Below are 23,820 nucleotides of genomic sequence, written 5' to 3'. Positions count from 1 at the left end.
TTATGTCAATGTGCGAGCGATCGGCAGCATGGTGTGATGTTTCCCCGTTTTTTAGCGAGTTTGTTTCACCAAGGGGGGGACCCTCCGATTGCACTCGTTTCACCAAGGTGGCACTTTGCAATTGCTGCTAGTGGGTCTTCAATCAATTAAAAAAAAAAAAAAATGGGGTGCGGGATGGCAAAGGTTGTGAAGCGCTGGTGTAGGGGAAGGAGGTGTGGGCCGAATGTGTAACAATTAGCCATGTGGCGCAGCGCTGAGCAAACCAAACCTTAAAGGGCTCTTCAAGAGTCAGAAAACATAATATAATAATAATAATAACGAAAAAGTTAAGTATGCAGCAGGGTTTGGTAATTTCTAAAACATTTTTTGTTTTCCTAACAGCCTCAGCCGTGAGTACAAATCGCCTCGACTCGGTTGGCCGTAAATCGGCACAGGACTAATTAAATTAATAACGCTGTTATTTTTGAATATAACTGATTGTTAAAAATATTTATTAAATAAAACTGTGCTCTCTCTCTCTGTCCTTGATAAAGTTCATAAATACCCCCAAATGACCTTCAATAAGAGGCCCTGCTGCTATCACAGCTGTTCTCACTACAGTGACATTACAGACACACGCGGCTCCAGGGAGTTTGACCGCCGGGACGTCACGGTGAAGAAGTACGACTGGCGACGACAGAAACAGAAACAGAAAAGAAAATGAAAATCCCCAACAACACAGGAGCCTCCTGGCAAACTCCTCCACGCCTCTAGGAAATGGTAGTGGAGGGCAGGCAGGAAATGGACGGGTGGGCCATGCCAGCAAATGGCCAAAAACTCCTTTGTTTACATGAGCCGCAAATGTACGTCCCTGCTTGGTGTCCTTGGGGCAGCCGCCCTGGCAGAACTGGCTCAGGCCATCATCCTCATCCTCCTCCTCCTCTGCTAAAAGGTAAAATGGCCAGCGGCCTAAAGACCCCGGGAGAGGCTGGCAGAGCAACGGGCGCCATGTGTCTGCTGTCTGACGTCTGCTGCTGGCTGTGAGGTGACACTGAGGGTGGCCTGATGAGATGGAAGAGGAAACATTTATAGCGCCTTTGCAGAGTCTTCAGAGCCCTTCACTTTTTCACCGCCTTGAATTATAAAATCATTTCAGTTCATTTTTTTGTCCCTCATCAAACAACATTCAATACCCCAGAATGACAAAGCGTAAATGTTTAGGAATTTTTGTAAATGTATTACAAATAAAAAATGGAAACGGCACCCTGATGCCAAGCAATTCAAAGCCTTTGCTATGGACCTTGGCTGAGGGGTGGTCCCGTTGAGATGTCCCTACACCGTGTTTGGAGTCCACCTGTGGTCAGTTCTGGTGACCGGACTGACCATCAAAGGCGCACACCTGTCTAAAGGAGGTCCCACGAGCCATGAGGTCCAAGAAACAGACCTGGGGGAAGAGTACAAGAAAATGTCTGCTGCATGCAAGGCGTTCCCCGGTCAGAGTGGCCTCCATAACTGCTAAATCGAAGAGGTTGGGAACAACGGGGACTCTTTTTAGAGGTGGTCACCTGGCCAAACTGAGCAATCAGAGGTGATCAAGAACCTGATGGTCATTCTGGCTGAGCTCCAGAGAATCGGTGTGGAGATGAGAGAAACTTCTAGAAGGACAACCACCACCACACTGGGCTCGGTGACAGAGTGGCCACACAGAGGCCCCTCCTCAGTAAAACGTCACGTAAAGGACTCTCAGACTGTGAGAAACAAGATTCTTGAAATTGGTAATCTCTACACATTAAAAAAGTATTATAAGCACACAAGAAAAGTAAATACTATATTACAGTAAGCATTAAGATGGAAGAGTTAGGATTAAAAAGACTTTTATTTTATTATTCTGTATGCGCTAGAAAGCACCAGCAGTTCATAAGCCAAAGGTTAGACGTGCAGGAGAGCCGGAGAAGGACGGACCCCTCGCGTAGAACTGAATGTGACTGTAGATAACAGCAGCAAGCGCTGAGCTACTAGGGAGGACAGGCAGGCCTCGTCAGACAGACAAGATGGACACAGAGGGGTTTGACACCCCCTCAGCCGTGGAATTAATTATTAGGGGAACGTTAGCAGTCTGATGAGGATGAATAATGACTTGAGTGATGAGAACTGGAATAAACGTATAGCTGCCCATGGCTGCTCGCTCTTCCCAGCTGAAGTGGGTCTGTATGTGCGCCGTACAATCGAGCTTTGATTCTGCTGCCTGTCCTGAGACTCCAAGTGCCATTGTTGGGGCCAAGGGGGTCCGCGCCAGTCTGCTTCTACATTCCCTGGTCTGATTTGAAGTTGTGTGCCTTCGGTTCTAAAGTCACCTCTGGAGGAAGCGAGGCACCGCTGATCGCCTGCACAATGCCATTCGAACTGTGTGACTGGGTGGGGGACCGGTCAGGGTGGAGGGACCGCTGAACGAAGCAAAGCACAGAGATATCCTCCATGAACCTCAGACTGGGCCGAAGATTCACCTTCCAAGAGGACAAAGCAGGAGTGGCTTAGGGACGCAAGTCTTGAGTGGGCCCCTGACTTGAACAACTCTGGAGAGACCTGGCAATAACCGTCAGGAAAGAAACAATTAAGGGGTCCGAGCCTTCAAGGGCAAGTCAAGTAAAACGAATACAAAAGAAGTGAATTAGCAGCAAAAACAGGTCACCCATTAAGAAAAGGGTTGGAATGAAAACCTGCAGCCACCGCGGCCCTCCAGGACCAGAGTTGGGGTTAGACGGTGACGTCTGTTTGGACCACACGGTGATGGAGAAGCTCTTCTGTGACTTCAGCCACTTGCCAGGACCCGAGACGTCTGCCTTTGTTATTTTCTTTTCTTTCGCTTTATTGAAACGGGGGTCCCCAACCCTTTACGATATTCTGTTCAGAATGACACCACAAACAAAACCTGTTAATTATCACCAGGGGGGGTCTCAGAAGCCTTCCAGACAGGTGCACACACTTTAGGACGCTCACAGCGTGAACTGGATGACTAGACTGTCCCCGATTGGGGACAGCGGGGACTCGTCTACTTCTGGATTTGAAAGCCCCTTGATAATGCGCGGCACTCGTCTGTTACTTGTTCATTTTAACCGTACCTAATAAATTCTGTCAATTTGAAAAGCACGTTATAGTATTTGGGGGGCTGTAGAAAGCGTTGAAACACACCCTGTTAACAAGACTTATGACATCAACAGGCTGACTAAAGCGCTTTTATTAGCTGCAATAAAATTCAAAAGCAATCACAGCCCTGAATTTCTCACACATGCCAAAATCGGGGGGTCCTATTTTGAAATCTGGCATTGGGGGGTTCAACCTGCCCTGTGCCTGAGCCTGATGTCAGCAGGTCCTCACCACAGTTACAATGGAGGCAAGCGCAGTCAGCATGAGAGGGTGGCTGCTGATCAGTCCCTTTAACGGCGGTCCCGGTTTGTGGCACGCCCAAGCTTTTGGGGAACAGAAGCAGTTAAAAAAAAACCAAAACAAAACAACGTTCTTATCTCTGCGGTCGCAAGAGTTACTCCTGAGACGAGACGCCTGAAAAGACAAGCGAAGCGGCTGGCAGGAACGCCACCCAGGAAATGCGAAAACGGAGAACACGTCAACTCGTTCACCTGAAACATCTTAACAGCCTGACGGGGTCTCAGACTAAACAAGCCAAACTGCAGAAGTGCACCCTGGGGACTGCAGCGGATGTCGGCACCGCTGTCTGAAGGGCACGGGCAGACGCGTCTGCGGGTTTGACTGGGGCGTCGCAGGAAAAGGAGGCAAAAAATAAATACAGAAATAAATAAATACATAAATGAAACAAAAGCAAAGTCGGTGGAGCGGGGTGAGCTCCTCGGCAGCCGGCCCACCAACTTGTCAGGGCTTTCACTTTGTCACTGGGATGTGCTGAGTCACACTTCACAGGATGTGTTTCCAGGATGGCCTCGAGTCCAGAAGACGTGTTCTCTTTAGAGAGGGTCAAGCCAGGCAGGGGGCCGACCACAAACACGGGGCTCAAAAATAAAACTTCCATGGCCTTGTGCCGAGTCCTTCAGCATCAAGAATCAGAAGGGTAAGCTCCACCGCTGGGTAAGCCGGAGAGCGGCGGGCATTAGGGGCCTCCTTCAGCTACTCGCTGGGCACAAAACTCAAAGACAGAACGTTCTGGTAGACCTCATACAGGAATGAGCGCCACTCCTGGGTAGCTTGGTCACGGTGGGGCGTCCTCCAACCTGCTTAATCCAAGTTCATCAGGCCTTAGACAACATGCCAGTCTGCTTGGGCACACACATATACTTTAGGACTGCCCCACAGTGTGATTTGGGGGGCGTCTACACAGACGCAAAAGGAAGTACAAACCCTCCATGGACGATAAAGTGGGTTCAGGGTTCGAAGGTCACAGTGTTAACCAATGTGTTGCCACCCTAACCCCGGCCCATTGCAGAAGGCACCTACGATGGGCACACAAGTGTCAGAATCAGTCCTTGGTTTGATGGAAGGAGGTCACCTGGTCCAGTGAGTGCCATTTTCTGATGCATCACATGGGCGGCTAGGTACGTGTGGGGAAGAGATGACGCCAGGGTGCATCATGGGAAGATGACAAGCCGGTGGAGGGAGTGCGATGCTTTTTGTCTGCTAGGGTCCAGGGATTCACGTAGACATTCATTTGAGGAGGACCACCTCCCTAAGCATCGCTGCAGGCTGGGTGGGTGTACCCCTTCTGTAACAATGCTTGGGTAGCTGGTATGGCAACGGTAATCCCCAGTGGAGGTGGAATCTTTTCAGCAGGATAACGCACCCTGCAACACTGGACAAAGTGTTCTGGAATAGTTCGAGGGACATGATGAAGAGTTCATATCTCAGTTGAACAGTCCAGTCTCCAGCGGCTCCACCTCGCAACTTCCATATACTGGTGTCCAGATACCACCAGACAACTTCAGGGGTCTTGTAGGGTCCATGATTCGGTGTGTCGGAGGTGTTTTGGTGGCACATAGAGGGGCAGCAGTATATTAGGCAGGTGGTCCTAATGTTCTGGTTCATCAGCATATATAAAATACGGGGTAAGGGGTCCAATTGGATGAGGTCTCTGTGACTGTGTGTGTCTAACTTTACCTGTGGACCCTCCACAAGTTGATCCCCCCCCATTAATGCTGCTGACAGGAGTTTTTGTTCCCTTCTCCTCCACTGTCAACCGGACTTTTCTCAACGATAACGTTAACGTACACAAGTCGATAGGAGCCATTTCTGTGAATCACATTGAAGTGGCTTTGCTGTACTGCACGTTTAACCAATCTTGCATTTTACGTGCGCGTATTACGTATTTTGTAAAATGTGAAATTCGTATTGTACCCGCAGCACTGGACACCTGAGATGGGTCATCGGCTTAAGTTCTAAAACAAAAATAATAAAGAAATGAAATCAGCCATCGCTTTAATGTTTTAGGGCAGGGATTCTTAAATTGTCTTTTGTCGCAACCCCAATCTTGTTCTTTTTAGTGTCTTTTAGATCCATTCCTTGTTGAACAAGCGTCAAGCGTCAGCGGGGAGAATCATGGCCGACTGGCAGAGCAGATTGGGTCCCCCTTGGAGGATCGTGCCCAAGGTTGTGTGTTCTAATCCCACTTCTCACACCATGTGACCCTAAACCTTGAGGTTGTCTATTCAAACCCCACTTCTGACACCATGTGACCCTAAACCTTGAGGTTGTGTGTTCAAACCCCACTTCTGACACCATGTGACCCTAAACCTTGAGGTTGTCTATTCAAACCCCACTTCTGACACCATGTGACCCTAAACTTTGAGGTTGTGTGTTCAAACCCCACTTCTGACACCATGTGACCCTAAACCTTGAGGTTGTGTATTCAAACCCCACTTCTGACACCATGTGACCCTAAACCTTGAGGTTGTGTATTCAAACCCCACTTCTGACACCATGTGACCCTAAACCTTGAGGTTGTCTATTCAAACCCCACTTCTGACACCATGTGACCCTAAACCTTGAGGTTGTGTGTTCAAACCCCACTTCTGACACCATGTGACCCTAAACCTTGAGGTTGTCTATTCAAACCCCACTTCTGACACCATGTGACCCTAAACCTTGAGGTTGTGTGTTCAAACCCCACTTCTGACACCATGTGACAATGCGCAAGTCACTTGACCTGCCTGTGCTCTGAATAGAAAAAGATAAGAATTGTATCTGAAATGTCGAAATTGTCGCCTTGGATAAAAGTGTCAGCCTAAGAAATAAATGCATAAGAAATATAAATGAAAATCAGACAATCCCAGGTGACCCGTGGAGAAGACAAATGGACGCTAAATTTGTTTCATTATTAGTTTACATTAGAATTAGGGCTAATAAAGGGCCATCGCTGAGCACAAGTGGACAAAACCGAACCCCCAGGCCGAAAAGGTTGAGCACCACTGCACTTTACCAAAATAAAACTGAGCTCAACTGAAAGAGGTGGGGTGGGAGATGTTGGGGGGGGGGGGGGGGTGACATTGTTCTGCTCCAGCAGGGTTTCGGTTTTCCTGTGTGAAGGCCCAGCAAGCCCCTCCTGAAGACTATTCTACACAGAACCCCCAGCTGCTAGGACAGGTCTTCTAGAGAGAATTCTGGCTGGCTGATCAGCATCTGGTGGGGTGCGTTACTTCCACTCCTGTGACCCCCCCCAACCCCCCCCCCCCCCCCCCCATGTCTGGCAATCCATTATTTATCACCATTTGACAGGAAGAAAATATAAAATATAAATATAAATATATATCACGGGTCTTGACGGCGTATTCCTTCCATGCGTCTCTGTAACTACTCTGGGGACGCTAATCCAAATCCTGTGTCCCTTTGACCCCCCCCCCCCCAGCCTTGAGGCCATCCATTCTGCCCCCCCCCACCCATTGTTTTATTGTGGCTTATAATTGAACCTCACATTTTGTTAAACACAACCATAAATCAAATTTTCAATCAATACCCCTCATGACCCCAGAGACCCCCTAACTTGAGATAAAGGTCAGGTGCGTCCACTGCACATTAAGATAATCACAAGAGAATTTCTCGGCCCCTCCCCTGGGGAGGGTCGATTAGATTTGACAATATGAAGTGATTAGCCTAGTGATTTAAATACAAATATAAAAAAGAAAGAGCACGCACATTCTATTAGAGGACAGGGGTGGGATCCCAGGTCACGTGCCTCCCATCATGCAGTCCATTAATTTTAGAAACGTCCTCTTCGAGAAGGTTGAAGTCAAACACCTACAGGGGGATCGGTGGAGACAAAGGGAGATATGCTAATTAGAGTGTGACATCATGTTTGGGGGAGGAGTGGCTCACGTCACACGTCCCAATCAGGACAACGTGATCCCAGACGGTGGTCTTTCATTGTTTGCTGAAGGCCTCTGCTATTCTCTGTCCTGGGGGACTCTCTTTGAATACTGAGGGGTCACCTTGAGATTTCTGGTGTAAAATTGCATTCTGATTTTTTTAAATAAATGAAGGTGATGGGTGGATATGGCAGAAGAGTGGTGACCACGGGCTCCACAGCCCACAACCCACAACCCACAACATCTCAGACATGAGCCCCTGCCCTTTACGCTCTTCTAACTGCATACTGAAGCACATTTTGTGCTGGGACTCAACCACAAAACACATTTTCAACAACAAAGGACGTCGTCAATTTAGTACATTTTCTGAAGCAATGAAAGCGCAGGTTTGGAGAACTGGCCATACTTCATTTTTCTTTCATTGTCTTTCCGCTTTTTCTTTTGCGGATGTTTTACCTTGTAGATGCCACATGGGCTGGACGGGCATCACGACCAGAAGAGGAGATGGTCCCTTACCGGGACGGGAGGCACCTAACAGGCAGATAGGCATCCCGGTTGGGGTGGAGAAACTGGAAAGAAGGACCAGAAGGGGCAGCCCATTGGAAAGGGAAGATGTCGCTGGGGGCTTTTTACTCCCCCAGTGTGCTAGATGGCAGCGGCCCCAGATATCAGTGCCCAATGGGAAGCCAGCAGGGCTGCTTTGCAAGACTACACCTCTCCAGAGTCACTGGGTACCACAAGAGGGCGCTGCAGGGAGACCAGCTCCCCGCTGTAATGGACCTTCACATGACCCGGAAGTGCTTCCATCGGGCAGTGGCACAAGGCACTGTAAATTCCAACTACCGTGGCATCAAAGGCAGTGTGGTGGGGTGGCTACGGCAAGGGGGCTTCATTTCTCACCTCTGACCCCCTGTGCGACCACCGAGTAAGTCAACGGATCTGCTTGGGCTCCAAATGTAAGAAAATGCATTGCAGTTGTAGGTGGATAAAGACAGAATGGCTGGCAGCTCTGAGCCCACTGCTGTGGACTGTAAGGCAGCCATGGTGGTGCGGAGCTGCCAGAGTGCTGGTGGCTCAGTCGTGTAAGCAGGAAGTGAGACATACCTGGCAGTTCTCCAAAACCCTCTCCTCTTTGGTGGACTTGGGGATGGTGATGATGCCATTCTATGAACCGCAGCACAGGGAAAGAGAAAGAGAGAGGCGAGGTATTAGCACATGTGCGACTCGAGGACAATGTCAGGCAGTTGCCAGCTTCCTGCTGGGGATAAGCATACAGCAAACAAAGCCCCCCCCCCCCCCACCCCCCCAACCCCCTTTGAATTTAACAGGAAGAGAGCCCACGTGATGGTCATGCGTATCCAACATCAACACTCTGAGTGTGGTGGCTGGGCACCCCTTGGCAGCAGTTCCCCATGTTACATATCCCACCTGAAGTGTGTTGGCATTACAGAGACCCCAAAAGAGTGACAGATGGGGGGGGGCAAGAACTTACACGGTCTGCTGAGACTGAGGCCTGCAATGCCAGCCCCCCCCCCCCCCCCCCCCCCTACAATATGCTGAGTCAGGGTCGTATCGCACCAAAGGAGAAGCACATCATCCTGACTCTACTTGACGATGGTGTCTGAATATTTCTACTCGGAGTACTTGCTGCTAACATTTTCTCAATACTCTTTTTTTTTCCCCTCCTCAAGCTGTGCAGGATTTTAGAAATTTGTACAAATTAATTAAAAATAACAAAAACTGAAAAGTCACATCGACACAAGTAGTCAAGACGCTTTGCTTTGCTATGACACTTGAACTTTGGCTCTGGTGCGTCCCGTGCCAGAGCTCATCACCTGTGGTCAATTCAATTGACGTGGCATAATAATTAATAATCACTAGGGGGCTCTGCCCCCCACCCTGCTCGCCAACCCCTGGGCGGGCGCTACGCACTAGCCACTTTACAGTTCTGTCGCTCACGTACGGGGATGTGGATGTACAATTTAAACAGATTGTTATTTTCATGGGAATTGTTACACAGGCATAATAGAAGTAACTAGTTGACATTACAGCAAGTAATTAACAATATTAATAAAATAGTAAAAGTAACAATTTGAAAGTAACTTCTGTTTCATGTTGCGTTCCGAGTTTTTCATTGCGTTATACGTTTTCGTTCTGTTTGGCTTTGAAATTAATACGCAAATACTTTTTAAACTTACACTTTTACTGTAAAACTTCATTTTGGCATTAACTTTTCGTTACTATTGCATTGAATTTTGATTCTGTGTTTGGACTTTCATCGTGACACCATCGATCACAATATTCTTAGAAATTGCCTTAGTCAATGGGTGGGCCTCTCTGGCAGGGTCTCAAATTGGTTTGAATCCTACCTGGCAGGGAGAAAATTCTTTGTTAGTTGTGGTAATTACAACTCAAAGACTCATGATATCCTATATGGTGTTCCACAAGGCTCTCTCGGGGGTCTGCTGCTCTTTTAGATTTACATGCTTCCGTTAGGTCAGATTATCTCAGGGCACAACGTGAGCTACCACAGCTATGCTGATGACACACAGCTGTATTTATCAATAGCACCTGATGACCCCGATTCTCTTGATTCACTAACACAATGTCTGACTTGTATTTCAGAATGGATGAATAGTAACTTTCTCAAGTTAAATAAAGAGAAAACTGAAATCTTAGTGATTGGCAATAATGGATACAATGAGGCTATTAGAAATAAACTGGATACATTAGGATTAAAAGTCAAAACGGAGGTAAAAAGCTTAGGGGTAACTGTTGACTGTAATCTAAATTTTAAATCGCATATTAATCAGATCACTAGGACAGCATTTTTTCACTTAAGAAACACAACAAAAGTTAGACCTCTTATATCATCGAAAGATGCTGAGAAATTAGTTCAGGCTTTTGTTTTCAGTCGACTAGATTACTGTAACGAACTCCTCTCAGGACCACCCAAAAAAGACATCAATCGTTTGCAACGAGTGCAGAATGCAGCTGCTAAAATCCTAACCAGGAAAAGAAAATCCGAACACATTTCTCCAGTTTTGATGTCACTACACTGGTCACCTGTGTCATTCAGGATTGACTTTAAAATTCTGCTTATGGTTTATAAAGCCTTAAATAATCTCGCCCCATTTTATATATCGGAATGTCTGACATCTTGTATTCCAAATCGTAACCTCAGATCCTCAACTGAGTGTCTCCTTAGAATTCCAAGAGCAAAACTTAAAAGAAGTGGTGAGGAGGGCAGCCTTCTGCTGTTATGCACCTAAAATCTGGAATAGCCTGCCAGTAGGAATTCGCCAGGCTGATACGGTGGAGCACTTTAAAAAACTACTGAAAACACATTACTGTAACATGACCTTCTCATAACTTCACTGAAATTTAAATCCTGATACTCTGTATATCCAATTCATTATAATAACTATTCATGGTGGCTCTAAAATCTGTACTAATCTCTACTCTTCTGTTTCCTTTTCCGTTGTCCTTTTGGTGGTGGCTTGTGCCACCGCCATCTACTTAAAGCACCATGATGTTCCAACATTGATGGATTAAAAGCCAGAAGTCTGTATGACCATCAGCATCAAGTGACTCCGTGAGAACCCTAAATACAAAGAGGACTATTTCATTTTTGTTAGGTAGAATGCCCAGAGGGGACTGGGTGGTCTCGTAGCCTGGTACCCCTACAGATTTTATTTTTTTCTCCAGCCTTCTGGAGTTTTTTTTTTTTTTTGTTTTTTCTGTCCACCCTGGCCATCGGACCTTACTCCTTTTCTATGTTAACTAATGTTGTCTTATTTTAATTTCTTATTTTGTCTTTTATTTTTCTGTTCTTCATTATGTAAAGCACTTTGAGCTACATTTTGTATGAAAATGTGCTACATAAATAAATGTTGTTGTTGTGACAACGCGACGTATAACTGCCGTGAGTGAATTTTGTTTCTTTCTCTCTAATAAATAAACCGACTTTTTCAAATGTTTGGCTCTGAGATTTGTTAATTGACTTTGCTATTCTAACAAGAAACTGTAAACGTTTTAATACGAATGGCATATCAAGATCTCCTTAGGTGTCTAATGTATCCCCTGAAGATGGACTCCATTACTTTTCTTGGACACGTCCTTCTTTCTACAGTAATTTGTGCGGTGGAAGACCAGACGGTGTTAACGCTTGTGGATATTCTTCGTGATGTTGTAAGTTGACGTTTTCATCTTCCGCACCATCACCACCAACTGTTTCAGCAGAGTCTATTGATACGCATTTAACTAATTTGACATTGTTGGCGTTAATTCATTTGACTTCATCGTTTCTTGGTGCTAGGATTTCCCGTGTACTCATTTCTTCTGTTGATAACTCTTCGTGATGAAATTCTTAAATAAGATTTGTACATAATATATCTTCTTTAATTGGGAACTTAAAGCGAGGAAAACGTAAAAATGTATAAGAGCTGAGAGAGCAGGAACTGAGTCTGACAACAGCATTCACACCAATGAGAGGTGAGAGGACCGTGGGCGTGGTTTGAGAGGAGGGCGGGACTTGAGAAACTCTCTTGGCCAAAGTCTCATCTCGTCGCAGGATTTTTTTATTATAATAGAGAGATTACTTTTTGCCTAAAGATCTGAAGCCATTCATTGTGTCAAATAATATAAAAAAACTAAGAACAGCAGGATTGGGGGGGGGGGGGGGGGGGTTTGGGCAAATACTTTTTCACAGCACTTTACAAGGACGGGCACCCGCTTACGGTCAGTCCTCACCTGGATGCTCCATCGGATGCAGATCTGGGCCGGAGTTCTCCTGTACTTTTTCGCCAGCTCAGTGATGGTGGGGTCAGTGAAGACTGCCCCTTTGGCCAGGGGGCAGTGCCCTTCAAAGACAATGCCCTGGCTCTGGCAATAGTCCACCAGCTCCTGTGGCCTTTGGAAAGGGTGGTACTCCACCTGAAAAGGAGGGCAAGCATGAAGCACAACGTGAGAAAAGAGGCACCCCACCCACTGACTGGTGGCCCCCAAACCCAATCCTGCCCGTCAAGCCTACCTGTGCCCGGCTGATATCTCAGGGGCACTTTTGGGTTGTGGTGAACTTGTAAAGGGCCCCTGCTTTGGAGGCCCCCAAGCTCACTGGTGTCTCCGTGGCGACTGCATGTCTGAAATCGGTCAGAGTCGTCTCCGTTAGCAGCCCCAGCAGGTGGGCAGTACCCAAACATTTTAACTCACCGGCTCAACACATTCAGGATGTGCAGCGGAATACCAGTCTGCCCAGTTATGGTTAACACAATCCTTGTTTGCATGGCGCCCAGTGCCTGGCAAATGGCCACACGGAACACAAAGTTCCAAGTGCCAAAATGTTGACCAGGATGACCCCGTTAGTCACAGACCACCTCCACCCCCTCCACTACGCACAACACTGGCCGCCTTGTTCCTCTTAAGCTTCCAGTCGGAAACAAAGCCACGTTAAGCCCACTGCACGCATTTGTTTACCACCCCCAATTTGGCCAGCACTAGATGTGAAAGGTAGGTGAGAGGTGCCATCTCGCTGGCAGAGAAGAAGAGAAGCCCAAGAAAGTGACATACCGGCTGCCAAGCCGAAGGACAAAAGCTCTTCAGTGTGTGCTTACTACTTCCGGACGCCACGCCACTGGGGGGCTCTTCTCAAGCACTGTGGGGGACCAAAAAGAATAAAATCACAAGGCTCCTAATCACTCAAAGCGGCTCAATGCCCAACATTTTTTTTTTAGGGGGGGGGGGGTGTCCATGATTTTGGTTTCTTGATCCAGTCAGCCAGACAAACAAGCAGAAAGTGGGGGATTTAAAGGAAAACGCCTCCCAAAAAAGCACCTACTGCAATAGTCCTGTCTGTCTGTCTGTCTGTCCGTCAGGCCGTCTGTCTGCATATGAAGCGAATCGGCTACCAGTGGCTCCGTTTTTGTTGACATACGACACATTTATTATTCAAGAGAAATCTGTCAGGACAGTTGAAATTCGTGGTGATGTCTTGAATACGCCGCACGGTGTTGAAAATCTCCCACTAGAAGATCCACAAAACGCGATACAGGGGCGGCTCTCCGTAGTCAAGGGCATACTGCGTGAGGCCTTCGAGGTGGCGCTCGTGTCGAAGTGGTGAGCAGGACCTACCTGATTGACGTGTGGCACAATACTGCAGTCCTCCTTGAGCTGCTCCAGATGAGAAATGAGGAAGTTGCTGACCCCGATTGCCCGGCAGACCCCTGCAGAAAAAGACGAGGACAACAACACGGCGTGGTATAGTGCATGACTTTTCAACATTTCAGAAAATATGCAATTGTGCGTACTTTGGACTCGATGACCCCCCCACCCATCCACACAAAAAAATACATCAGCATGCACACGAGAATAACATCGGCCATCCGCGCTACGCACTCATCATCATGCAGGCGGTTTACATTCATCATGTGATTTAAGCCAAGAACGGGATGGTCGAGTTGGTCTCTGACCCGCCACCTTATGAATATGGGGTTCAGTGCTGGACACAGCTAGTCTTCACTGTTAGTAGACGTGAGCAGCACTTGCTTTTGATGGACGACGTCTAATTGTGTTATCGGGCGGTGGAATTCCCTCAACATTCACTGGCAAACTTCTCTCCGCTGCTGGACAAATTAAGAGTCTCGCCAACCGTAAATGGCTTTTTCGCTTTAGTGATCAGATGAAGCCGCCGGTGCTTTAACTTGTACGCCGGTTTATTTTCGACTTTACGGTGAAGAAAAGTCAGCAGATTGATCTTTGAGGTTTGGGTGCTTTCGTGGTCAAGCGTCTTGTTAATTTAACAGGTTTCAGTACCTCACAACATTTAAGGAACGTTTCGAAAACACATCAGGGAAAAGAAACCCTGCTGGCCGTCTCTACTGCTATGGACTGACGTGGTGATGTGTGAGGAACGAAAGGATGGAAATGGTCAACCGACAGAGGGACACCCTGAAAATCAAAGGGAACAAAATGATGTGGCAGGCGAGTCCATCTGGCCGAAACTCCACACCCCATCCCACCCCATGCCTGACAACGTCCTAATGAGACGACAGATGGTGTCCTGGAGGATCTCCTCCCAGGTCTGGCTCCTGGACAGGCCGAGGCATCGGATGGACCAAAATATAATGTCCCACCCAGAGGTGTTCTATTGGATTGAGGTCAGGCGAGTGAGCGTGGGGGGGTTTGGAAAATCAATGGTATCAATTCCTTCATCCTCTCGCCACATGAGGCCGGGTAGGGTCTGACAATGGGTCCAAGGATTTCATCCCGATACCTAATGGCAGTCAAGGTGCCCACCGTTGTCTAGCTTGTAGAGGTCTGTGTGTCCCCCCCCATGGATATGCCTCCCCAGATATACCATCACTGACCCCCCCACCAAACAGCTCATGCTGAAGGAGGTTACACGCAGCATAACGTTCTCCACGGCTTCTCCAGACCCTTTCACGTCTGTCCCATGTGCTCTCATCTGTGAAAAGCACAGGGCGCCAATTCTGGTATTATATAGCAAATGCCAATCGAGCACCACGGTGCCCACTAGAGGATGTTGGACCCTCGGGCCACCCTCATGACATCTGTTTCTGATTGTTTGGCCTGCCTGCCCACTGGAGGTCATTTTGTAGGCTCTGGCAGTGCTCATCCTGTTCCTCCTCGCCCAAAGGAGCAGATAGTGGGGTACCATCAACTCTGGATGGCTCTGATTGTTTCCTTTCGTTAGTAAAACTTAAAATGGCAGTTTGACGACACATCGTTTCACGTTTCCCTCCAACACGACATAAGCGATTCGCCAACCGTTTGTTCTTTTCAGTGAATGACACGAATCGATTCAGTGGAGCTCAACAGGAGAGCTGAAGTAACTTCAGTAAGCTGCTATTTGACGGCCCCCCGTTAACGTCACGTGTTTTGAGTGGCTGTGATTAGACGATATTTTAAGCCAATCTTACTCTCTAAACCTTAGTTACACAGATGTACGACAATCATCGGAGATGTGCATTAAAACGCATCCATCAGTGTACGGGCATTTTCTCACTTTTTTAGTTTTATTGAATTTATTAAAATCAAATAATATTCCATACAAGCAAGTCAAGTTTTACAAAATTAAGTTCGAAAACTAATTAACTCCCACCTCACTGTAAGGGTCATTTTCACTTGAGATAAAAAAAACAATTCAAGCGCTAAGCTAAGAAATAGGGTGGGCTCCATACTGGCACCGCCTGATCAGCACAGTCCATACGGGGCTGCTTCAGGGTGCCAAGCAGGTGGGCTTTGAGGCGCCTTCACGTACGCACATTTACAAGATGATTGTGATTGCACAGAAATGTGTGTACGGCAGGTTTTCGGTTTTTGGCGTAAACGTATTTTTACACTTGAGTCTATGCCAGGTTTTATAAATGAGAGCCCTGCTCCGCTGTGCCATTCCTTACTTCTCTCACTGAGCGCCCCAAAGCTGTAATCCCCTCCCTGGTGCAAGTCAGGGGTGATCAGGGGGTGTCAGGGTGCATTCAAAGGCCACAGAGACACAAGCAGCACGAAGCACACCGCAGGGGCCATTTGACACGTGGTGGTGCCACAAGATGTCATGAGGAGCAGCTCTCTTGTTTGTAACCGAATTGAGCAGTAAGTCTTCATATATAAAAAAAACAAAAAGTGTGCAGAAGAAAAGCCGTCTGCTCCGCAGGCTCAGACTTGGCAAGAACAACTGGGAGCTGCAGAACATTCGGCAGGCTGCACTGTAATTAAAGCCACTCAAATTATAGGAGGGATCTCCATGGAGACCAAAGCAGGGTGGGTGCCACAGCAAAAAATAAGACATCCACCTCACATCTGGGAGGGCACGGAAACAAACTGGGGGGCCACTGGCCGAGCTGGGAGGTGCGAGGAATCAGCAGTGAGACCAGGAAGAATGGGCAGGCCGATGGTATTCTGAATGCCGCCCTGCCAAGGGAGCTCCTTGGCGTAGCCCTTGATGAGACCTTAACTGACACAGACCCAAAAGGGGCAGACACATCATGCCAAACGGGATTCATCCGATTCAGGTTTGTGGGAGTTACGGTGGAGATCGGGCTGTCATCCCTGACTCAAGTGTGTGTTTTCTCTTTGACGTTCAAATGTTACAATGGACAGGGAAGATTTTGCTTCTTGATCACTTCTGGCTGTATCTTATGAATTTTGGCTGCCTGGTCACAAAACGTGCCTTTAAACAGTCCTATCCTATTTTTGTGATTTCCTCTCTTATTTTCAGTATACACTGGCTGTGCTCTCTCTATCAGAGAAGATGAAATTGAAGTAACCAACGTAGACCTCAGCTTTAATGTCTGCAGTGCACCATGCATCTCTGTTATGTGCCATTTGGTATGGGATTTGTAAAAGCAGTGATAATGTCTGTGATGTGCAATCGGTTGGAATGACAAATCATATTATGTGATATCATCTACTGTTAAATTCTACTCCGTACTTCTAAAATTTTTATTTTTATACTGTATTGAGGATTTGTTCCGTTCTGTGTATTGTATTGTATTGACCCCCTTCATTCTGACACCCACTGCACGCCCAACCTACCTGGAAAGGGGTCTCTCTTTGAACTGCCTTTCCCAAGGTTTCTTCCATTTTTTCCCTACAAGGGTTTTTTTTGGGAGTTTTTTCTTGTCTTCTTAGAGACTCAAGGCTGGAGGGCTGTCAAGAGGCAGGGCCTGTTAAAGCCCATTGTGGCACTTCTGTGTGATTTTGGGCTATACAAAAAAATAAATTGTACTGTACTGTAAAGTAATGTATATGTCTCTGTTATATGCCATTTGTTATGGGATTCATAAAAGCTGTGTTAATGTTTGTGGTGTGCCATCTGTTGGAATGAAAAACGCAATGCATATGTTTCTGTTATAGGCCATTTGTTATAGGATTCATAAAAGTAGTGTTAATGTCTGATGTGCCATCTGTTGGAATGACACATGCACTGTATATGTCTCTGTTATATGCCATTTGTTATGGGATTCATAAAAGGTGTGTTAATGTTTGTGGTGTGCCATCTGTTGGAATGATAAATGCAATGCATATGTTTCTGTTATAGGCCATTTATTATGGGATTCATAAAAGCAGTTTTAATGTTTGTGATGTGCCATCTGTTGGAATGACAAATGCAGTGCATATGTTTCTGCCATATGCCATTTGCACTTCCTAGCAACCCAATACTGGCAAACACGAAATAACAAAGGGCAGGTGATGGCCACTGAACACCAGTGCAAATCCTTGACAACCCCAACGGTGCAAACCCCCAACCCACCTGACAAAAGGCCCAGACGGCCGTTCAAAAACGTTCCCCCGTCACTGCATTGTTTCATCCAGCTTTCCCTTCACCCCGGACTGGTCCAGCAGTGCTGGGCACCACAGCTGGCGCTGCTACATACCCTCATCATACAGCTCCTCCATCGCCCTCCACGTTTCAGCTCGTATCTCTTGGCTGGACGTAGTCGGCGACCGTCCGTCTGGCCAGTGGATCAGGTACAGATCTGAGGAGAACAAGAAGAGTCCGGAGGTGAGTCTAGTGGAGCAGCCACTCAGATCATCAGATGTCTTGGGACCCCTTTTTACTGGCTGACTGAGTAGGTGACAACATCCAAGCGTCTGAGGGAGCTCAGGCCCCAGAAAGTGGAGTTACCAGCGTGTAGCTACAGCCCAGGAAGGAAGCACAACTCTAAAACCCTTAAGCGAGTCGTCTTTAGGGTCAAATGTTACCGGACGTCGCCAGCCTAAGATCCATTTAGCAGGAGAGGGCAACAATGGATAAGCGAGATCTTCTGGGACGACTCGACTGTCCAGCAAAGTCTTCTGCAGTTTTTGATGGGTTCTCCTTATTGTGGAGCGGAGCGGTGGCTCTGAGGGTGGGGATCTGCGTCAGTTTGAATCACTAACTCTACTCTGTTGGGGTCTTGAGTGAGGCCCTTAAAGCCTGCAATTGCTTTGTCGTGGGTATGACGTTACTCTGGATCAGCCCTGCAAGGAGGTCCTCCAATTTACAGGGAAAACTCAGGGGTTTGGTGGCAGGACTGGCACCTCAGCCACTATAAAAAGAAACAAAACCTCCCACTGTTCCAGGGTGGTGCTGAGGTGACACCCGTTATAATCGGGTCCCAATCTAGGGGGCTCATGGTGAGGTGGGTGTGGCTATAAGCGCTTGCTCCCAACCCCTCTCTTTTGTAACCAAATCTACGGGGTCAGTCAGTCACCCAAACTCACAGAGCGGGGCCACCGACTGTTCAAGTCTGTCAAAATGGCCTCTGCACTGTGGCGTCGCTCAGAAGGGGGGGTTCCAGACGGCCAATGCAAGCAACATCTGCACAACAACTGCGTGTTGGGAAAGTTCATGAGACGCGTTTCCTGCCCAAGACCCCCATGTGCAATGCCAAGCATCGGCCTGAGTGGCGTAAAGCTGTTTAAATTTCTGCATCGGCCCTTTGATTTTCAGATTTTTATAAAATGGAGAAGCCTTCTTAGCTCATCCCTTTTGACTGTCAGCTTCCCTTTGGTTTTTCCCCACTCCAATGTTTGTGTTCTTGTTCTCCTTTATTATTTCCTAATAACAAACTGCTTACATCAGGAGTTTAGTGAACGCACACAGCACAGCATTTCAAAATGGCGGTGGTACGGAAACACAGAAGAAGAGCAGACACAAACCGCTCTGTGGGCCCACCGTGCTCTTGTCCTCGTTATTAATGCTCCAGTCCTTCAATCCTGGGGGGGCCGCAGTGGCTGCAGCTCTTCATGCTAACTGTTGTGGAAAACACAGAGCAAACAGAGAAAGGTTTGGTGGGGGGGGGTGGGGGTCAACCCCATATATTGTTGACAGCAAACAAAAATGAATGAAACTGAGTAGCCATTAAAGACGGAGTCACGATTAGCGACTGACCACGAGGTTGGGGTGCTCTGGGTTTATAGGTGCAGGACGGGAAAGGGTGGGATCCTCAGGCGGTAAAAGGAGGTCGTGTCGAAGCACCGGAAAATGGGTGGGGTCTTAGCTGGGCTTTCCTTCTGGTGGTCTGTGGAGGAGGCATTCGTACCTTTCGTCGACCCGTTGCCCCCAGTTGAGCCCTTAGACTGCCTCCCATGCGTGCGCGTGTGACATCCATCCATCCATTCATTATCCAACCCGCTATATCCTAACTACAGGGTCACGGGGGTCTGCTGGAGCCAATCCCAGCCAACACAGGGCGCAAGGCAGGAAACAAGCCATGGGCAGGGCGCCAGCCCACCACAGGGCACACACACACACACCAAGCACACACTAGGGACAATTTAGAATCGCCAGTCCACCTAACCTGCTTGTCTTTGGACTGTGGGAGGAAACCCACGCAGACACGGGGAGAACATGCAGACTCCACAGGGAGGACCCGTGAAGCGAACTCAGACGGGTCTCCTAACTGCGAGGCAGCAGCGCTACCCACTGCGCCACTAGTGCCGCCCGCGTGTGTGACAATCTCTCCCTAATCAGTGACCATGCCATCTTTTGCTTTCATTTTAATAGACCTGCTGTTTATGGCACAGACCCCTTTATTGTTTTATTTTCCCCCCTTAATTAGCGGCCAGACAATGATGGGATAACAAAACAGTTAAATGAGAACCGTACACTTCTTTTCCGTAATTTACTGCAGCCAAGGGGTCCGAAAAGTGTACCTTTATTCTTCATGGCGTTCCTGTAGAGTCACGTGTACAGCCACTCATGCACCACCTGCGGCCCCTCTTCATCTCACCTGAAAGTCTTTCTGCCCCTCGCCTCTTCTCTTTAAACCACAAGACAAGGATTATATTTTTATATCATGTACATTAAAGAACCATCAACTACAAATCTGATCAAATTAATAATACATTGAACAATTGTTATAAAAGTAAAGTTGAATTGCAGCTGCAAGAATAAAAGGTAAAGTACCACTTCCGGTTAGTGGGAATAGCTGAAAAGTTGATAGGAATCTACGTTTTGTACCCAATACTTGGTTGACCGAAGTGAAAGTGTACTCAAGTTATCGTGTTTACACACACACACTGTGGCGGACGTCCGTGGCCCATGCCTGGCTGGGACGCCCCTTCTTTATATGGTCCGGGGGAACAGACATGGGCTGCACAATACCTTCCCTGTGTTAGCGGTGCTTTGGATTCCTGCAGGGCTTCACGGGAGTTGGAGTTGGTTACAGCCCTGTTAGGATCCAAGGGTGCCACCAGGGGGTGCTGCAACAACTGCCCTCATGGGTGGGATTTCTGCCGCTGCCGGAAGTAATAATAATAATAATAATTCATTACATTTATATAGCGCTTTTCTCAGTACTCAAAGCGCTATCCACACAGGCCAACGAGCACCTGGAGCCCATCCGGGGGTGTTATAAAAAGAGCCAGAGTCAGGAGGAGGGAGACAAAGCTTCCAGAGAGGAGTGGAGGAAAGAAGAAGAATTTATTTTGTGTTGAAGAAAATAAAAGTTTATTTATTTTTATAAATGTGCCTCCGGTGTCAGTCTGTGTTGGGTCAGGCGCCGATATCATGGGATTTTTGGACTAACATGTCAGATTTCATCAAAATCAAATTTTTGGACGATTACAGTACCTTCCCTATGAGAAAGTAAATCAGACTCAGGGAGATCTAAAACATCGAGATTCATTGAAATCTCGAAGTCGAATTTTTGGATGATTCCAATACCTTCCCGATACTTTGTAAACAAGAAAGTAAAAAGTGACAGCTCTGGAAATGCCGCAGACTCTTCAATTCCACCCGGGGGGGTAAATGTTAACATTATTCAAAGTTATTGTTGGTCTGTATACCTGCATTGTTATCACTCTTTAATTTCATATTGTTCTTTATCAGTATGCTGCTGCTGGAGTACGTGAATTTCCCCTTGGGATTAATAAAGTAGGGCGGCACGGTGGCGCAGTGGGTAGCGCTGCTGCCTCGCAGTTAGGAGACCTGGGGAGCTGGGTTCGCTTCCCGGGTCCTCCCTGTGTGGAGTTTGCATGTTCTCCCCGTGTCTGCGTGGGTTTCCTCCCACAGTCCAAAGACATGCAGCTTAGGTGGATTGGCGATTCTAAATTGGCCCTAGTGTATGCTTGGTGTGTGGGTGTGTTTGTGTGTGTCCTGTGGTGGGTTGGCACCCTGCCCGGGATTGGTTCCTGCCTTGTGCCCTGTGTTGGCTGGGATTGGCTCCAGCAGACCCCCGTGACCCTGTGTTCAGATTCAGCGGGTTGGAAAATGGATGGATGGATTAATAAAGTATCTATCTATCTATCTATCTATCTAATCCTGCCGACTACACTATCTATCTATCTGAAGGAGAGCACCACCGGGTTTCATTAACAACAAGAATCGACTTGAATGAAGAAACTGGGTGGACTTAGCAGGTCGCGTCACGTCTCATTTTTTGGTTGGCTGCCATTTATGGGGGGAATAGCAATTCAGAGGACGGAATCTTTAAAAAAAACAAACAAACAAACAAACAAGTCAGTTAAAATGAAGTTGATGAACCGCAGAAATCGGACCCTGATTTAAGAATGTGGCAGGCAGGAAGGGAAACCTGCAGTCTCAGTGGCCCAGCTGGGATCGGAGACAGACACCCCTGTTCTAGTTTAATAGGTGTGGTGTCATGCGGCACGGCAGGAGGGGACAGGTGGGCATGGCTTTCAATCAGCTCGTCACACACTCCACTGTGCCACGAGGAGGTGAACTCGGCTCGCTTCACCAGCATGGCATCCACCCTGTGGTTTCCCATAGGAGTGTCCTCCTTCGAGTTCAGTGATGCCGAGTGGTTTGCTTATTTTAGGTGGGTCACGGCCTAAGCCATCACAGCCACAACAGCTAGGATCACGTGGGGTCTTACTGCCAGTGTCACCTAAAGGCCCACTCTCTTCTCTATTTATTTATTTTTTTTTGTGTGTGTTTATCCCGCCTCTTCCTTTCACTTCACCCTCTTATCTGACACCAGCATGCGCCCAAGTCCCAGTACAACAATGTGAAATGGGAGCACATAAACAGCGGAAGCGGCGCCCAGGCCCTCTCGGTGCACTCTGACAAGTGACTGTTTGCACAGCTGCCCCACTAACCCCCACCCCCCCAGTCTAAATCCCAACTTCCTCACACTTCCCATTCCACTTGCATCACATCCTGGACACAGAGTCCTACTCAATTCTAAATGTGGCTCCCCTGACATCACCTTTTTTTTTTTTTTTTTGGTTCTGGGACCACTGTGCTCCTCCAATCTGGCCACACCTCCACCAGCTCTCCGGGGGGACGTCAACTCCCGGGACTCTCGCTGGTTTATCAACCTCAATCCCTGGGGCAGGTGGCATTTACCAGAACGGGGAATGAGAAAGTCAAATGAGCGAAGGCAGGATGCCCACCAGCACCTCCGACAACAGGACCCTGGCAGGGAACCCCTTGAGTGCAGTGGCTGAAGGAAAGACAAGAAGATAAGGACAATAGGACCATCCTCTTAAGACAGCAAGAAACCTGGCCTGAAGTAACAGTTACAGCAGAGGGGGGTACTGGGGGGGCTTGAAAAAATCTCTTGGCAATAAGCTCATCTCAAGATTTTCTTTTATAATAGAGAGATATACACTAGCTGTGTAAGGCCGTGCTGTAAAAAGCCTGGGGTCCAAGAAACTGTTGAAATTGTCAGAAGATAAATTGAAATGTAGAGATGTCAGGTAATTGAAAGGAACTCCTCTGAGCGTCTCTCTCTCCTAGGAGGATTCGTTTTGCCGACGTACTCGCCTCGCTTGTATATTAGCGGCGAGAGAAAAAGTAAAAGAGACACCGTTTAGTCGATGTTAGCAGCTAAGCGACTGTCTTTCTTCTGAGGTGTCGTTTTGCTGACGTGCTGACCTCGCTTGTGTTATTAGCAGCTAAGTGAGTTTTCTGTTTCCTCGGAGGCGGAGCCCTCACCCTGACTCCACCTCTCACTTCCGGGCCGGACAGACACACACACTTCCACACATAGAACTTTATATATAAGACATATATATATACAGTATATATATAAAATCTAATGTCTGTCTGTCGGTTTTTCATGAGAGAGCTACTTAACAGATTTAGATTGGGTTTTCTTCTATAATTTGCTTGAACATTCTGGTTGATTTTTGCACTAAGAATCACAGTTCTCGTGCAGGAGCGAGATATTCACACTAATCTAAGAGAGTGGGGGCGGGACTGAGGAAGGGGGGCGGGACATCAGGAGTTGGGAGCCTGGCAGGGCCCTCCTCACTGTCCTGTTTCACTAATACGTGGGCGGAGCCACGGGGGACGGCTAGCATATTATATAGTGCCTTTACATCTATCTATCTATTATATAGTGCCTTTACATCTATCTATCTATCTGTCTATTATATAGTGCCTTTACATCTATCTATCTATCTATTATATAGTGCCTTTACATCTATCTATCTATCTGTCTATTATATAGTGCCTTTACATCTATCTATTATATAGTGCCTTTACATCTATCTGTGTATTATATAGTGCCTTTACATCTATCTATCTATTATATAGTGCCTTTACATC

General features: G+C 47.4%; 1 protein-coding gene across 2 annotated transcripts in view; it reads right to left on the bottom strand.

Annotated features, from left to right (window-relative positions):
• zgc:110366 (uncharacterized protein LOC550476 homolog) overlaps positions 1–23,820 on the bottom strand; it is a 67,407-nt gene that overhangs the window by 10,989 nt on the left and 32,598 nt on the right. The window contains exons 3-7 of one of the 2 annotated variants that reach the window (XM_051933049.1): positions 17,696–17,797; positions 13,431–13,522; positions 12,054–12,236; positions 8,406–8,465; positions 7,132–7,233 (exon numbers count right to left, since the gene is read on the bottom strand). In XM_051933049.1, the coding sequence (XP_051789009.1) occupies positions 7,138–7,233; positions 8,406–8,465; positions 12,054–12,236; positions 13,431–13,522; positions 17,696–17,797 (533 nt within the window). In that variant the 3' untranslated portion in view covers positions 7,132–7,137. The remainder of the gene's footprint in view (positions 1–7,131; positions 7,234–8,405; positions 8,466–12,053; positions 12,237–13,430; positions 13,523–17,695; positions 17,798–23,820) is intronic. The other variant, XM_051933048.1, reaches the window with a different exon arrangement.

This window comes from Erpetoichthys calabaricus, chromosome 10, assembly GCF_900747795.2.
Source record: "Erpetoichthys calabaricus chromosome 10, fErpCal1.3, whole genome shotgun sequence".
Classification (NCBI taxonomy): domain Eukaryota; kingdom Metazoa; phylum Chordata; class Cladistia; order Polypteriformes; family Polypteridae; genus Erpetoichthys; species Erpetoichthys calabaricus.
Note: the sequence above shows the minus strand (reverse complement) of the source record. Positions and strands in the feature narration are given on the sequence as shown.